Raw genomic sequence first — 16,162 nt, 5'->3', positions numbered from 1 at the left:
CAGCCCTCTACTCCTATACAGTTCCTTGAGGGCAGCCTCAGTGAGGGCCGGGAGAGCTAGACCGGGCATGTGGCCCCCCTAGTTCTGTGGGTGGTCTTATTGGGTGGGTGATTTGGAAACTTGGCTTATTTTTCATCAAGGGTCGTCCCTTCTCCACAATCTGGAATGACGGGATACAGCCATGGTTGTTCCAGCATTTTGGGAGAGGGTCAGGTGAGGCTGCGGATCTCAGGGTGGGAGGGTTTTAGTCCAATTGGCTGCCCTGCCAGGCTCCAGTGAGAACTTGGCAGACGTGAGCAGACAGACCTGGGCTGTCAAGGTGGCCCTTGATTTTATGTTGCGTTTACTTCCTGAGGGGATCGATCTGCCATGGTAATGGGCGCCATTGAGTTTTCTCTCTGGCATCCTTTTAAATTTGAACCTATTGGACCATCTACATTTTACCTTGTATGATCAAGTGGACACTCACCCCCCCAACCTGTTCTATGTGGGGAAGGGGAAACTCATTCTGGGAGACAGGGAGACTCCTCACCCCCCTTCCCTTTTCCCCCTCCTCTCATCCAGTGCTAGTTTAGCAACAGCTAATACTAAATGCTTGTTGGTTGGATGGCTGGCTGAAAAGCATGGATAGACGAACGGATGGATGGACGGATGGGATGGAAGAAAGAGAGGATGGAAGGCATAGAAGGAGGGGGAGGGGGAGGGAGGAAAGGTTGGACAGATGATCAGATACCTAACCAGAGGTGGGTTCCTTTCTCCGTGGCTTCCCACTGGGTGTAGAGACTAATAGCTGTGCCCCGAGGGCATGGCTGTAGGGCCTATCCTGTACCACTCCCAAGGAAACTTTCTTAAATATCGTGCATCTTATCCTGGCACAAAGCATTTCTTTCTTTACCCTGAGGGTTCCTGGTCATGGTTACCCTCAGATCATACTGGTTTTAGAATTTAATGAGGTACAAATCAGATTTACCTCTGACTTAGTTTGCCTGTTGGCCGTCAACACGGGAGCTTCTCCTCCTCCATCCCCAGTGACCAGTGTGGCCTCGTGTGCCTCCGTTGCTGTGCTCTGCACACATGTGCCCCATGTGCCTGTGTCTGGGGGTGTCCCTGTGCATGTCGCTCTGTGGCTGTCTCTGCAGGCCTCCTTCTCTCTCCACTTTCTGCTGGTCTTTTCACGTGTGCACCCACATCTCTCAGGCTGCGCTGCCTCTCCTTTTGCCCGCCCATCGTTCCCTTTGCCACCAGGCCCCAGGGGGTTGCTGCATAGCCTCTTCCACCCCCTGCCGTGACGGTTGCTTTGGCCGTCCGTCGGCTCTGAGAGCAGCTCTCCCTGGGACCGACACCCCCTTAGAGCTCCCCAGCACTTGTCTTCACGTAGGCTGGGCTCCCACCCTCCCGTCTTCTCCTCGGCACTTTGACAGGCTCCTGAGCACTTTGCTGTGCATCCTTGGCACCACTAGCCCTACCTGGAAGGATCCCAGGGAACTGAAACAGCAGAGTTTGGTGGTTAAGGAGCCAGTGCTGGAGCCAGTCTCCTGACTCCATCGTGGCCCTGCCGAGTTCACTTCGATAGTCCCCTTTGCCTCTCTCCAGCCGACCAGTCACCCACCCAGCCACCATCATCCCTCCATCTCTGTCTCCTGATCTGTAAGTGGGGATAAGTACAGCTCCCACCGTAGGGTTAAATGCGCTAGCAGGTATACAGTGCTTAGCATACAGCAAGCACTCAATAAATGTTAGCTATGTCATTCTGATGATGATGATGTCAGCTTCATGACTAGACAACTCAGCATTTCCCATAAAGCCTTTCCCTCGTTTCCACACTGCCACATTAACTTCCCTTCTTCTTACAGTGAAGGTGACGTCAAGCAACTCTGGCTGCAGCTGAAGAAGGACGAACCTCATTTGCTATCCAACTTCGAGGACCTCCTGACCAAAATCTTCTCCCAGCTCCAGGAAGCCCATGAGGAGAAGAACGAACTAGAGTGCGCCCTGAAAAAGTGGGTACCCGGTCTCAGATGTTCTCTGTACATATGTGTGAAAAAGAGCAACACAAACTGTGGTTTCTCCTGGATCCTCTACTGCAACCGTCCGTGACGCCACCTTCTCACTGTCTGCCAGATGCCACCATAATGTAATTTCTTTCAACCCTCACTCACATTTACTGAGCACTCAACGTACATCAGGCACTATTCTAAATACTTTATATACTCTAGCTCATGTAGTTCCACAACAGTCTTTTGAAGTGGTGCTATTTATTATTATCTACATTTTCAAGATGAGCAAATAGAGGCATTTAAAGGTTAAGCAACTTGCCCCAGATGACAAAGCTCGTGAGTGGCTGAGCCAGGCTCAGAGCCAGGGGCTGGAGGGTAATAGGATTGCAGCACCCAGACCTCCCTCTCCCTTAGGGGAGATTCTGCAGGGTCGTTCAGAGCCCGCCCGAATGCCCCCACCCCCACCCCCTGCTCTTGCCCATCACAGGCTCGCACCTCTTCTGCTGCCCTCTTGGTCCCCAAGTCCTCTGCTGATAACTAGTCATTTATAGGAGTCCTCTTTCTCTGGAGGAGATGGGGCCAGGCAACTTACCCAGCACCACCGAAGAAGCTTCTGAAGGCCTGAACCAGTCAGCACGTGCCCGTTTATCACAAAGGTGGGGCAAGCCCCACAGCCTTAGGAGGATTAATGGGTCATGGGGACCACGTTCATGTTCACGGTCACTTAACACACCTTTACGACCAGGAGCTCACATTTCACCAACTACAGAGCCGGGCGGGTATAAATTAGGACAGGTCGTGATCCCGAAGGTGAGGCCAACACGAAGGCGGGTTTGGGGAGAGCTTGGAAGTCCCCGAGTCAGTCCTCCCTCTGTGCTTCTGCCAAGCACTCTTGTCCAGTGCTTGTATTCTGTTCCTAAGAATTCCATGGCCATTAGAGTCCACAGACCACCCTGCCCAGGCAAGTGTGTGGTGCCAGAGCTGCCTCCTGGGTGGCAGTCTCCCAGAGTCTCCTCTCAATTGCTCTTGGAGAAAGCACGAGAGCCCTTCATGTGAAATGAATCTGTTATCACATGTCCTACTCTGTATATCACCCTTCTCCATGTTGCCCTGAACCCTAGCTCCTTTTCATGTTGTGCCTCCCCCAAGTCAAAGCTAAAAAAAATAACTTGTTGGGGGTCCATTGGGTATACACAGGCCTGGAGAAGAAAGGGCCTTCAGGATATTGCATTAGGGGGAAGTTGAGGCCAATTTGTGCTGGAGGAATCACGGTTTGCTGGGGGAATGTTAAGACTCAGAGAAGGGAGGGGTGAGTTGTGTACCTCTGTGCCATTTAAGCGGATCAAGCTGTGGGGTCAGAAAGAACTGAGTGTGAATCTTAGCTCTGCCACTTACCAGCTTTGTAACTTAGGCCAAGCTACTTAACCTCTCTGAGTTTCTGCTTCCTTATCTGTAAAGCAGAGTGTCGTGGTACCTACCGCACAGAGTTGTTGAAGATTAAATGGGATAATGCATGTAAGCCTCTGGCACAGTGCTGGTACATAGTAAGTGTTTGGTGAACGTTAACATGATTTTTTATTATTATTGTTTTAAATAAGGTTGTCTGTCAGTCTGAGATGATGGGTCTGGCTGACGTGGAGAGTTTAAGCCTTGATATAGCCAGAGGTGAAGTCTAAGGAGCCCTTTCTCCTTCCAGGCAACAGGATGCAGAGCCTTAGTGCAAGGAGTGGGGTTCCTAGAACAGAAGCACCAGCATCACCTGGAAACTTGTCAGAAATGCAGAATCCCAGGCCTCCCCTAACCCTACTGAATCAGTATTTTAACACAACACCCAGGTGCTTGATGTGTAGACTTGAAAAGTGAGCCTAGGAATCAAGAGACCTGAGTTTGAGCCATCCATGGCTCTGCAACAAACCAGCTCTGTGACCTGGCACAAGTCACTTGGCCTCTCTGAGCTCTGGCTTTGCCATCTGTAAAATGAGGGGGCTGGATTCATTGATGAGCCTCACCTTGATCCCCATTCTCCCCTGGCCCCGGCACTGATTATCTGGGAGAGCCATCTAAGAAGTCGGGTGGCCCCTCCCAGAGAGAAAGATACTCCTTTGGCCCCTAAGGAGGGTAATCGCAGCCTAAATCCCAGCCCATGGCCTGGAATCTTCTTTGCAGGACCCTTCTCTGCCTGGCTTGCTCTCCTGTAGCCTGAGACGAGTGCTCCTGACTTGCTGGAGAGCCTTCTGTCCATCTTAAAGTGGCTGCCGTTAGGGCGTCTGCCCTAATTTAGTAATTACTTAAAAGGTTCTTGAGAGGAAAGTTAAGACAACAGTTGGCTGCCTGTGCAAAACTAGCTCAACCCAAGGTCCCCAGCCCCTCCGTGCTCACCCTCAGTCAATGTTCCCACAAGCTGCACTTGCCCAGGGGTCAGCTAATCGGCCCACTCCTGGCTGGAGAGCCCTGGTGGCGTTGGGGATTGGCCGAGCTCTCTGGCCAGTCCCACGGCAAGGATGTTCTTTGGGAGTGGAGCCCTGAGCTGTAGAATGTAGTGCTCAGAGCTCAGAAGCTGGAGTCTGGACAGACCTGATTCCTTGCCCAGGCACTGCCCCCTGGCCAGCAGCTGACCTCAGGGCATTGATTTCGTTATTGGCTACATGAGAGAAGTGGACCAGTACCTTTCAGTCTTTTTTGTGATTGCAGCTTGCAGGAGGAAATGCATCTTACTTCACAACCCACATGCACTTATATGTGTGTATAACTGAAACCAAAGTTTTGTGAAGTGACACATCTGTATTATATGTGACAGATGCTGATATTTTCTATTATGGTCTCTTTCATTCTCTTCTATTAAAAAAAAAAAAATATGGATCATGTGGTCATACCCCATGAGCCACTACAGTGATTTCACCTCCTGCTTCTAGGTTCTACCTGGACCAGATTATCTCTAAGGATCTTGCAGTTCAGAGGTCCAACGACAAACTGGCAACGCCTATACAGGATAGAATATTTAAATAAGATTCTGGTCTTTGCCAATGATGCAGGGTCTGGGACATCTAGGCAAAGAGGAGTTTGATGGGTTGCACTTGTTTGTGGGAGGGACATGTGCAGGCTTGAGTGAGGGAAGAGGGATGAAGCTCTTGGGAATGGCCTGATGTAAAAATTCAGGATGGAGGTGGGGAGAAAGGCTGGGGAGAGCCGCGAGTACTGGTGAGCTGTCTGAATATCTCCTGGGCTCCGCCACAAGCTCGCTTTTCCAAACAGGGTACAGCGTCTTACCTCCGTCTGCAAGTTGAATGCCTGTCCCAGGAGATGGTGATGCAAGCGCAAGTCATTACCTCTGGCTGCCCAGCCTGTGCTGGGCACCAGGGGCATATGGCCCACGTGTTTCTGGTAGCCAGCTAAAGGCAGCACTTATTCTATGCAGAGCATTGAGTTAAGCAACTGGAACACAGAGTCCCTACCCTGAGGAGCTGATGATCACTGATGAGACAGAGCTTTTACCCATAAAATTTCATTTTACCAGGAAAATAGAGCTGTTCCAAAGTGAAGCAGAAATCCCACGTACTGTTGAAACATTAGACAGTGCTCTGGAGAAGTCTGAGCCGTAACCAGGTCAGGCAGGACATAGCCTTCCTATCCCCAGCTCCCCATGCTTCCCTGGCTCTCAGGCATCACCAGGCTTGCTGCAGCAAGTAAAAAAGAAAATTCTGGAAGGGAGGAGGATGCAGAGAGGGGGTGAGTGCTTGGGTTTGAGAGCTGATGTCAGGCAACCAAGGGTTGTCAGAAATAGCCCAAGGCCTGCCTTGCCTCCCTGCCACCAGTCTTTTTTTTTTTTTTTCTTTTAACTTGTATATTGGGAATGGGGAGGAGACAAGCCTGGGAGCGTTCAATGTCCCATCCCATCAGAGATTGAGGAAATCCCAGATTTGGGTCTATTGGGGAATCCTGGGTGCTATGTTGAATTCTGTGATGGTGTCCCCCGGAAAGCTGCCACAGCTCCGTGGGACAGGATGGAGGACACGGTCAAGTGCAGGACCCTCAGCCTAAGCCCAGACCCTCGGTTAAACTTCCGTGGTGAGGCACACTCCTTGCGTGCCTCTACCTCCCTCTGAGGGAGGAGGGTCAGACTGTAGCTGAACTCTTCTCCTCTGACCACTGTGCAGAAGTTCAGAGAACTGTACCTTTTAGCATGAGGGATAGAGATGAGATGTGAGGAAGAACTGCTGGCTATCGGATTTAGGAACTTCTTTGCTAAGGAAGAAATCCTCCCAGTGCACCTTTTTCTAAAAAAATATGAGATCTGCAGGGGGCATAAAATGACGCCACCTGGAGATAGCGGTGGATTTGGGCTTTTCATTTGAATCCTTGGGGATACCCGGGCCCCACCCCAGAAGGGCCCAAGTGGCTTGGACTCAGGCAGGGGCTGGAGATCTACATTTTCAAAGTGTCCTGGGGGATTTTGGCTTTTGACCAGATTTGGAATCTGCTGGATAAGTTGGACCTTGTTGGGCTTCTTACCAGAATCTAACTCTGTAGCTGGGGTTCAGGATGAATTAAGCTCTCAGCTCTTCGAAGAAAAATGTGCTCCATGTCAAAGGCGGGCTGCGGGCTGCGGGCTGCGGGCTGCGGGCTGCGGGCTGCGGGCTGCGTCTGTGCTCCACCGCCTGGCTCAACCCCCCGCAGCTGAGTAGCCCAGAAGCGCTGCGCAGGCTGCCTGCTTCCCCTCATTCGTGGGCAACGCTGGGCCCTGACGGGCTTAGCCACGCTCTCCCACTCCTCACGACCTCTTTGGAGCAGCTTCCCATCTGCACAGTTTTACCTTGCCCAGTGGAATTCGGTCTCAGGCTTTCTTTGGCGCTTGGGAGCCCTTGAAGCGCAGTGCCTGAGCAGCCGCTCTCCTGGTGCTTTCTGTATAGAGTAAGTCACTGGGCTCTGGGACAGTGTCTGGACCAGGAAGGGTTGTGTCTGATAGCCCAACTCTTGACACCCAGCACAAGCCTAGGAGCAGGTATTCCGTGGCGTGGAGCTTCAGGGACATGGGAACCTCCCAAGAGAGCAGGGAGGGGCATAGCTGCTTGGTGTTGCTTCCAGGTAGGCCAGCAAATAAGTCACCATAAATACGGCAGGTGCCCCTTAAGGCAACCCGGGGAGAGCCTTCACTGCCTGGTTCACCAGTGTTCATTGCTTCAGTGTTACCAGAGCCTCTTGCTTAAAAGGGAAATTCATAGGTTCTTCCCCCAGAGAATTAAATCAGTATGTCTAGAGAGGGGGGCCCGGGACTCTGCATTTTGCCACACCCCCCAGGTGGTTCTGATACAGGCCAGGCATAGACCGCACTTGGAGAAGGGCTACTTTAGCCTGTCCTTCCAGAAGGTGTCTGCCTGAGGAGGGGCACTCCAGGTGCCTGTCCAGGCCATAATTTCAGGCCTGTTCTTAGGGCGAACATCAGCAGTTCTCGGTGCAAGCTCTAGGTGGTGAGGCAGCACTGGCTTAATGTTTTTTACAGGTGTATTATTACCTGAGGCATCTTATTTACAGGTATATTATTACCTGAGGCAGAAGCCGGTTGTGAACATTGCCCTGAGAGCAAATTGAAAGGTGAAGACTGTTTGTGCTCTCCGTGCACCAAGGGCTTGATTTGTAAACCTGACTAATGAAAAAAGGTTTGCTTTATAGGATGGGATAAAGCTGCAAAGTTGGTTTATACAAGGCAGCAGAATCTAATTAGGGAGAGACCATCCATCTTGAAAATCCAATTAGTGATTTCACAGCCTTTGCAGAATTTTCTACAACTCTTATGTTTTCCTTTCATTTTATTCTGCGCTAATCATGTGCATGCACATGTGTGTGTGTGTGTGAGAGAGAGAGGTAGAGACAGACTGAGGCAGAGAGATGCTGATGGCAGGAAAATAAGAAAACCCTGAACAAGAATTGGCTGCTTTGAGTTTCTGTAGTCCGGAGACTGCAGCTGCCTGAAGAAGGCAGCAGGGGGCAGCGTCGAGTCTGAACCCCCTCTTACCTGGTCTTGACCCAAGCACAAAGCTGGCTGACACAGTCCTTGCCTCTAAAAGAAAAAAAAAAAAAGGACCAGCTTCCATTCTTTTCTCTGATGAAGAGCAGATATGGCATGTCTTTTCCAGTCCCAGGTCTGCACTCGGGGATTGGTGCATTGGGGGGTACACGGGAAAGGAAGTCAAGTCCTCCCCAGGCTCGTGCCCCTCCCAGCTCTGGCAGTGCAGTCGGTCTGTCCCATTTCTTGTCTCCCATCAGCGTGGTTATTGATCCAGCATCTTCTCCCCTACTCATGTCCATTCCAGATGGAATTTGGAACACCGGCCATCCTAAATGTGAACGTATGGTGGTGGCAGTTTTCAAAGGGTCCTTGGGAAGATAGTGAAGTGTTTGTTACGATGGAACCTTGGGTTCTTCCTCCTCCTCTGATCCTGGCAGTTTGGGTGACCATGGTTATGTCACTTCACTGCTTTGACTCTCATTTTCTCCACACGCCAAAGGAAGGCATTGGGATATATGAGCTTTTTCGGCTCATGGTCTATAAGGCGGTTGTGGGGCTGGGGGTTGTTCTTTGCTTTGCTTCTTCCTGACTTTATAAACCAGGAGAAGTTTGTCAGACCATTGTTCGCCCACACTGAAACACAAGAATCAGGAGGTTTGCTCTCCAAGGCCAGGGGCCATTTCTGAAGCACTGCCTTAAGTTTAAACCTCTGAAATGTATCTAAAATGATGGTAGAGAAATGCCATCTCTTCTCTCCCAGGTCAGGACTAACCCTTCACTCAGGAAAGGAAGAAGCTGCTTTTTCCCTGAGAGTAATTTCAGCACACCCATGCCTGGACACCAGGGCATAGACTGGATGACTTTCTGCAGTCCCCTGAAATCCCATGGATTTTGTTCCTAAGTGAAGGCAAAGGGCAAAGGGACTAGGAAAACAATATTTTGACCAGGCAGTTTTCTGCAGCTGGATGACCTTGACCCATGTGGCATTAGCCAGCCTCAGCGGTATCGAGTATTAATGCTTGACTCCAGTGTGGTATCTTAACTCTCAGTGTGCAGAGCACTTTGCAATGGTTAATTAATTTTCACAGTCCCTGTGGGAGGCTGGCAGAGTTAAGTTATTGCTAACTACAGCTCACCTTCCTGTTCCCTGCAAATTATTTGCCAAGGCCTCTCAGAATCTAGACCTGGTATTTACATTTGAATCGCTAGTTCCCTACAGATCCTGCCTCCTCCCTTCCCAGCTCCCCAGGATCCCTGGGGATCCTGCCACAACCAGACATCCTCAGTGACATTTTGTCTTCGGGGTTGGAGTTGGTTTTTTTCTCCCTGGCACTCACAGGACTCATTCTTTCTCATGCATCGCTGTCCTTACAGTAGTGTCCTCAGTACATCATTATGACTCCCTCCCCACCCTTTTCTGGACTCAGCCTTTCTTAACTTTCCTCCTGAGAACTCTCCTAACCTCCCCTCCATCAAAGCAGGACACTTCCTCTCCTTCCCTCCAGCCAGGGCTCTGAGTTGAAATTATTTTGCCCAAAGCGATAATTTAAGAAGGGGTTAGTCAACACTTGTAATGGTGTGGTGATGTTATGGGTCTCTCTATCCATATTTAGTCTTCTCTCCTGAGCCACCGAGAATTTTGTCTTTCTCCATGTCTTTGGTCTCAAAACACCTTCCCATTCCTGCAACACAGGCCATCATACCACAGATACCACATCATACCACAGATACCATGATTCACCTCCAATTTCTCCTTGCCCCTTGGCAGACTGCTGCAAGAATTATAGAGCAGTAATTCTACAAATGGGTCTACAGGCCTCTGGAGAATCACATTTAATTAGCATTTATTTCATTGCATTTTATCTCCTACCCATTGTGCCAACCATTTCCTCATGCTTTATCTTATTTAATGTTCACAACTTCTCTCTAAAGTAGGTCTTACCATCCTGGTTTTTCAGATGCAGAAAGCCTCAGGCTCACGGAGGGAATGTAACTTGTCCGAGGCCAGAACCAGAGAGCTCCTAAAAGTCAGAGTCAGGACTTGAACCCAGGCCTTCTGGCTCTGGATCTAGTGATCTCTGAGCCAACTACAGCTGTGTGAGCAAGGAAGTTATGACCTAGTCTGCCCTGGAATATGCTAGAGAAACTATTCAGCCATCATGGACAAAGAGAAAGAAGGGAGGGGAGATATTACTGCTTGTGACTTTTGCTAACTTGAATGGGCTACGTCTTCACACATTTGTCCCTCTGTCCCACTGAGAACTCAGGACTCTTCCCTGTCCTCTTTAATCTACCTCTTTTCTTTGTTTCCCCTTTCCACTGTAGTTGATTTCAACTGACTTGGGTCAGATAGTGGAGAATGGAATGATTAAATAGGTCAGTGTTTTGAGAATGGCTAATAGAAAGTAGGTTGAGTAGGTTATTCAATTAATGTTATTAATTAATGGCCCAGAAAGCTCTTTACCAATTTGTTTTCCTTGTCTTGTCCAACCTTTTTTACCAATGGCTTGAATAAAGTGAAATATTGGGGAATATTTTGTAGCAATTTAAAAAGTACATCCATAGGGAAGTGGACTTGGCCCAGTGGTTGGGGCGTCCGTCTACCACATGGGAGGTCCACGGTTCAAACCCCAGGCCTCCTTGACCCTTGTGGAGCTGGCCCATGTGCAGTGCTGATGCATGCAAGGAGTGCCGTGCCACGCAGGGGTGTCCCCATGTAGGGGACCCCATGCGCAAGGAGTACACCCCGCAAGGAGAGCCACCCAGCATGAAAGAAAGTTGCAGCCTGCCCAGGAATGGTGCCGCACACACAGAGAGCTGACACAACAAGTTGACACAACAAAAAGAAACACAGATTCCCATGCCGCTGACAACAGAAGTGGACAAAGAAGAATACGCAGCAAATAGACACAGAGAACAGACAACTGGAGGGGGGATGGGAAGAGAAATAAATAAAATAAATCTTTGAAAAAAAATTAAAAGTACATCCATAAAGAAGAGCCAACAGATAAAAACCCATATGCACCAAAGAACATAGCAGCAAAATACATAAGGCAGAAACTTCCAGAAAAACAACCAAAAAATGTGATAAAAACAAGAATCTTTAACAACTGTCTCAGAATTTGACACAAAAAGTAAATTAAGGATACAAAGGTTTGAAACCATTGATTAGCAAGAGCTTAATTTAAGAGATACATGTAGAATTGTGTGCCTTACAAATAGAATATACGTTCTTCTCTTAGAAAGTATGCAAATATTAATAGTATTTGGTATTATCAAAATATAAAATATTGATAAAGAAAAGTTAATGGGTTCCAAAGGGTAATTACCATACCAATGTATTATCTGACTATAATACAATAAAACTAGAAACCAATAGTTTGTAAAAGAGTTCAGAGAACTCTTTTAATGCACTCCCAGATAAATTCAGTCATCAAAACCAACATTATAGATCATTCTATAAATTTCCAAAACATTCTGATTGAAAATTTCAAATATTAACAAAACTGGGAAGATCATTGAGTGCTCTGGATGATCAGTTGGGATCCATTAAGATGGTCACAGGCTGGAAAGATGGATGAAATTTAACTAGCATGAAATCCAACAGAATTACATTTGAGATACTGCTCCAGAAAGCCTATGGCAGAAGTATAAAGTGGGGGAAATTTGATTCATTAGCACTCCCTTTAAAAAAAAAACAATCACATGGACATGAAGTTTAGAAATTTTAGTTGACAAAAAGATTCAACGTTCATCAACTATGATGTGGCTGCCAAGAAAAGTTAATGCCATCTCATACTGCATGACTAGATATACAGCTTCTAGAACAAGGAAGGCAGAAGCCCAACTCTAAATCTCTACTAGTCAGACTTTATACACTGGGCAGTCAGTGTGGGGCTCTATGGCTTGAAAAAGACAAATTAGAATCTATTCAAAGAAGAGTGAAGCAAATGGCAAAGGGGCTTGCAAAGAGGGAAAAAAATCTATTTGAGACGTGGTCAGAGGAAGTAGAGAGGTTTGGCCTGAGTCCAAGTTAATTCCTTGAACTCTTGATGCTATTCTCAAATATATGACGAGAGCCAAAGCCACAGAAAGACAGATTCTTATCAGCCAGAAAAGTCCAAAGACGAAAGAACTGCTTAGAGAGACAACAAATCCTGATCACTAGTTTAGGTAAATATTTGACAGGGATATTGGGGCAAGGATTTTACACTGGAAAAATATGTGGTTGGATCAGACCAACTTTCCAGCCCCGAAATTCCATTCCAAGGGAATCCAGTGTTCCTGTAGGGTGGTCACAAGCTTCTGAGTTTGGTGCCCAAAGTCTTAAATTCAGTTTTGTAGGTCTTCAGCATTGACATTGTAAGCACCAGCCCCGTAGGTGATGTAAATGACAGCGATCTAATGTCTGGCTCTGGGTATTCATACTATAGTTGAGACAGCACCAACCCAATGAAGCAGTTGTCCAGGACCATTTAAAATTAAGTGTGAAGTATTCAAATGAAGACACGAGGTCTCGTGAGAGTTCAGAGAAGGGGTCAGTGAAGACTGGAATCGATGGGGACATCCTCACAGGAAGACTTCATAGACCTCTATGTTTGTGTGCACCAGGTAACGTGAGTGGTTTTGGAAATTGTGGTAACAAAGATGTTTCATGTATATAATAAGCAAACATGATGGGCTGCCTCTTTCCTCTGATGGCAGAATATGGCATGCCCAGCTGGGATGCCACATGCCATATGCACATATGCACACATCTTTTTAGAGTGTCTCTCTCCATTATTGCGCCCACGGCCACTGCGGAGCTCCCCGCAGAAGCAGGCTTTGGGTTCTGCACCTCCTGCTCAGACACAGCCTGCCTCTGCAATGCATTGGTCTGACGGGAGTTTTCATAGGCTGAGCTTTCTGTTCTTCATCTTCCTGATTGCCTCTGGACCCTTTCCCAAACCCAGCAGCCCTTTTATCCCTGAAACAACGACCCTCGTCCCCTTGGGGACCACTGCCCCTTGCCCTCCCCATGATAATAATTACAATAACAAGCAACCCCATACATTTCCTTAGGGCCTTGCCATTCTGAATGCTTTTCACATCTACTCCTTTGATCACCGTGACAGTGTGGGCAGGACTTAGGCAGGTGCTCCCTGGGATGCAAGGAGGTCAGAGCCCTTGCCCAAGGTCACACAAGGAAATGAGCTTGTCCTAGGCCCAGAACCCCAGTCTTCAGACCCCTGAGCTGGTTTAGTGATGACACCGGTGTGAACAGCTTGATGTCCTGCATTCCTGCAGCTGGAATGTTCTGCCCCAGGATTGGTGTGAGTCAATCAATGGGCAAGGGTTGGAGACCTCGTCTTATTGGTCTTTGTGTTTCCAGGTAACCGTATAGTATCAGTCTATACTAGACACTTTGTCATTGTCTGTTGCATGAGTGAATGGCTCAAGGATTGGGCCTCCAATGATAGGGAGAAATTTATCTCACCCTCAAGTCATTTAGATCTGGGAAATCTCCCCGGAGGCTAGCTTTATTCCAAAGCATTTCCAAAGGCTTGGCGTCATGGCATGAGTTCTGCATTGGCCCAGTGTCACAGATGCCCACCTGGGATCCCAAGTCTTCTTTGGAGCAGCCTTTGTGATGGAGGACGAGGGGTAGGCCCCAATTAAGAAACTATCTCTGTCTTTTTTTTTTTTTTAGTGATTTGAGAAATTACCATGTGACTAGCAAACTGATACGTGAGCATGAAAAATCTAGAGTTTATTAATTTAATCAACTAAGACTTGGACCAAAGTTAATATAATGCATTTAATGATATTATAGAATTAATGTCCTGCATGGTTATTAGGCATAGAGTATAAACAGTTTATATGAATGACTGTAATTAGTATTGCTTTAACAGAGCCAAATCAATTTTAAAGTTTCTCTCATCTCACTTTATTAGTTCTCCAGTGTTTATATAGTTGGAATCGATGTCTAAAGTTTTCCGCGATACCATTTGCCACCTGGCGTCTGAGTTTCTTCAAGCACAGGAAGATAATTCCAGGATCAAGAGAAGACCATTTTGCTTTCTAAAAATTCCTTCACTCTGTATCGATTTCTGCCCCGAAGAGGTCCCTACTCAACAGCATGAGCCTCTTCTCCCGAGAACAAAAGTTAACAGCCCCAAACACCTGTCTTTACCAAGGAGGGATTCCATACTCTCAGCTGAGAAGCCGTTTGTTGCCCCAGTGGTCAAGGCAGGCGCCAGCTCGTGGTGTCCCAGGGCACTGCCAGGCCGTTGCTGCACACCTGCTCAAGGTCAGCCTTCTGGTCTTGGGGGTGCAGCCAAGAAAGGGAGGTCGCGGCTGGTGCTCTGACACAAGCGGCCCTAACCAAGGAGACTTCTGCCTGTTTCTCAGCGTCAGTTCTCGGGTTTCGTGGGAGCTGGAAGGGCACCAGTCGAAATGGCTCCTTATTCGTTGCTCAGTCTGTGCACGTGGCATCATCCTCTCCCTAACAGGAAGCGAGCGGGGGAGAGGCGGGGAGGCCAGCCGTGGTGAAGGCTCGGGCAGCAGGGAAGGTCAGGCCCGTGGCTCGGAGTCTTGAGTGGACATGGGAGGTGGAGATTAAGAGGCCAGAGGGCGCAGGGGCGTGCGCGCGTTCCTAGCCTGGCTGCCCCATACCCCTTACAGCCGAGAACCAGGCCGCGTCCTCAGTTATCAAAGGCTCTTCCCTTGAATAAAGGGCAGGGAGGGCTGGCCAGCATCTGAGTTTAGACTAGCCTGGGCCACGCCTTTGGGTACGTGTGTTACATGCTGAAGACAGACCCTGAGGGCTACGTCAGCCTGTTCACTGGCGTCCAGGGCCCCTTAGGAGAGGCCTTGGGCAGCGAGGGGGGCAGGAGAGGGACTGTGAGAGGCCCTTCACCACAGTCAGAGGTGATAAAAATGCAGCAACCTGGCAGTGTCGGGCTTTGGTGTGATACTCTGCAGGCTCGGTCCAGATGCTCACTCCTGTTGGAATCTCGAGGGGCCTTAGAAAGAGGATCCATTACTGGAAGAAAGGGGCAACAGAAAAGAGGGACGACCCACAGCCTTATTTGTCTTCATCTGTGTGGAGGAGCAGAGCACCCAGCCCTCGCCCTTCTCATCGGCTCTGCCTGCAGCCCTGGGCCCGAGGTAGACAAGCAGTCAGGTGTGGCCCCTTCCTTTGTGGCAGGGGGCATGGCCGTTGACCACAAACCTTCTGAAAAGTTGATGAGAACTGTGGGTCACACACGCTGCCCAGGGAGGGTCCCCTGGCAGTGTCAGGCAGCACCGACGTAGACAGAAAACACCAAGCAGGGAATGGGCAGATGGAGAAACCAAACAGAAGGAAACCACACAAGGTGGCTTCACACTGTCTTTGGGGTCAGCAGGCCGGAGGGACGCTGGGGCTGGCAGGGGCCTGGGGCTGGGTGTTGAAATAACACAGAGTAAGGAAGATGGATCCAGGGCAGCTTCCCCGTGGAGCATGCGGAGCATCCGGGGGTGACGGGCAGAAGACGGGAGAGGCCGGGCCGTGGCGGCGGGCCACGGGAGACCTGCGGGGATCCCTCTGGGCCCCCGTGTTCTGCATCCCTGCAGGCTCAGGGGATCCGAGGCCCTGACCCCGCAGCCTGGCTGAGCGGCGCCCTGCCACAGCTGCGGGTGTCCACACTGCAGGGTTCCTCTCTGTGGGGTAAGGGCATCTTGGCGCAGCGCTCATCAGACTCTCCTTTTGCCATCTCTGTAGGAAGATTGCTGCGTATGATGAAGAAATCCAGCATCTCTACGAGGAGATGGAACAACAAATCAAAAGCGAGAAGGAGCAGTTTCTTCTGAAGGTGAGTGTCTACTCCCAGGCTTGTCTCTGGAGAGCAGCTTGAACTCTCACCTCCTCTGACATCCACTAATTTAGCACTGCAGCGCCCCCCTCCCCACCCACAGCACTAGTGGTTCCCTCTTCCTGTGCTAGCATGGCATATAACTTACTCATTTATACTTATTGGTTATTGTCTGTCTCCTACTGACATGTAAATTCCACAAGAGCAGGAGTCTTTACTTTTTCTTACTGATGTATTCTCGGCACCTAGAGCCTGGCTGGAACATAACAGGCGCTCAAGAAATAGTTGTTAAATGAATGAATGAATGAACGCATGGAAGGGTTGAA

General features: G+C 49.1%; 1 protein-coding gene across 4 annotated transcripts in view; it reads left to right on the top strand.

The window, feature by feature from the left end:
- CRACR2A (calcium release activated channel regulator 2A) overlaps nt 1-16,162 on the top strand; it is a 198,735-nt gene that overhangs the window by 135,912 nt on the left and 46,661 nt on the right. For all 4 annotated transcript variants that reach the window (XM_058282598.2, XM_058282599.2, XM_071210126.1 and 1 more), the window contains 2 exons: nt 1,854-2,000; nt 15,746-15,836. In XM_058282598.2, the coding sequence (XP_058138581.1) occupies nt 1,854-2,000; nt 15,746-15,836 (238 nt within the window). The remainder of the gene's footprint in view (nt 1-1,853; nt 2,001-15,745; nt 15,837-16,162) is intronic.

This window comes from Dasypus novemcinctus, chromosome 20 (assembly GCF_030445035.2).
Source record: "Dasypus novemcinctus isolate mDasNov1 chromosome 20, mDasNov1.1.hap2, whole genome shotgun sequence".
NCBI lineage: Eukaryota > Metazoa > Chordata > Mammalia > Cingulata > Dasypodidae > Dasypus > Dasypus novemcinctus.
The sequence above is the reverse complement of the archived record's forward strand: the minus strand, read 5'-3'. Positions and strand labels throughout refer to the sequence as shown.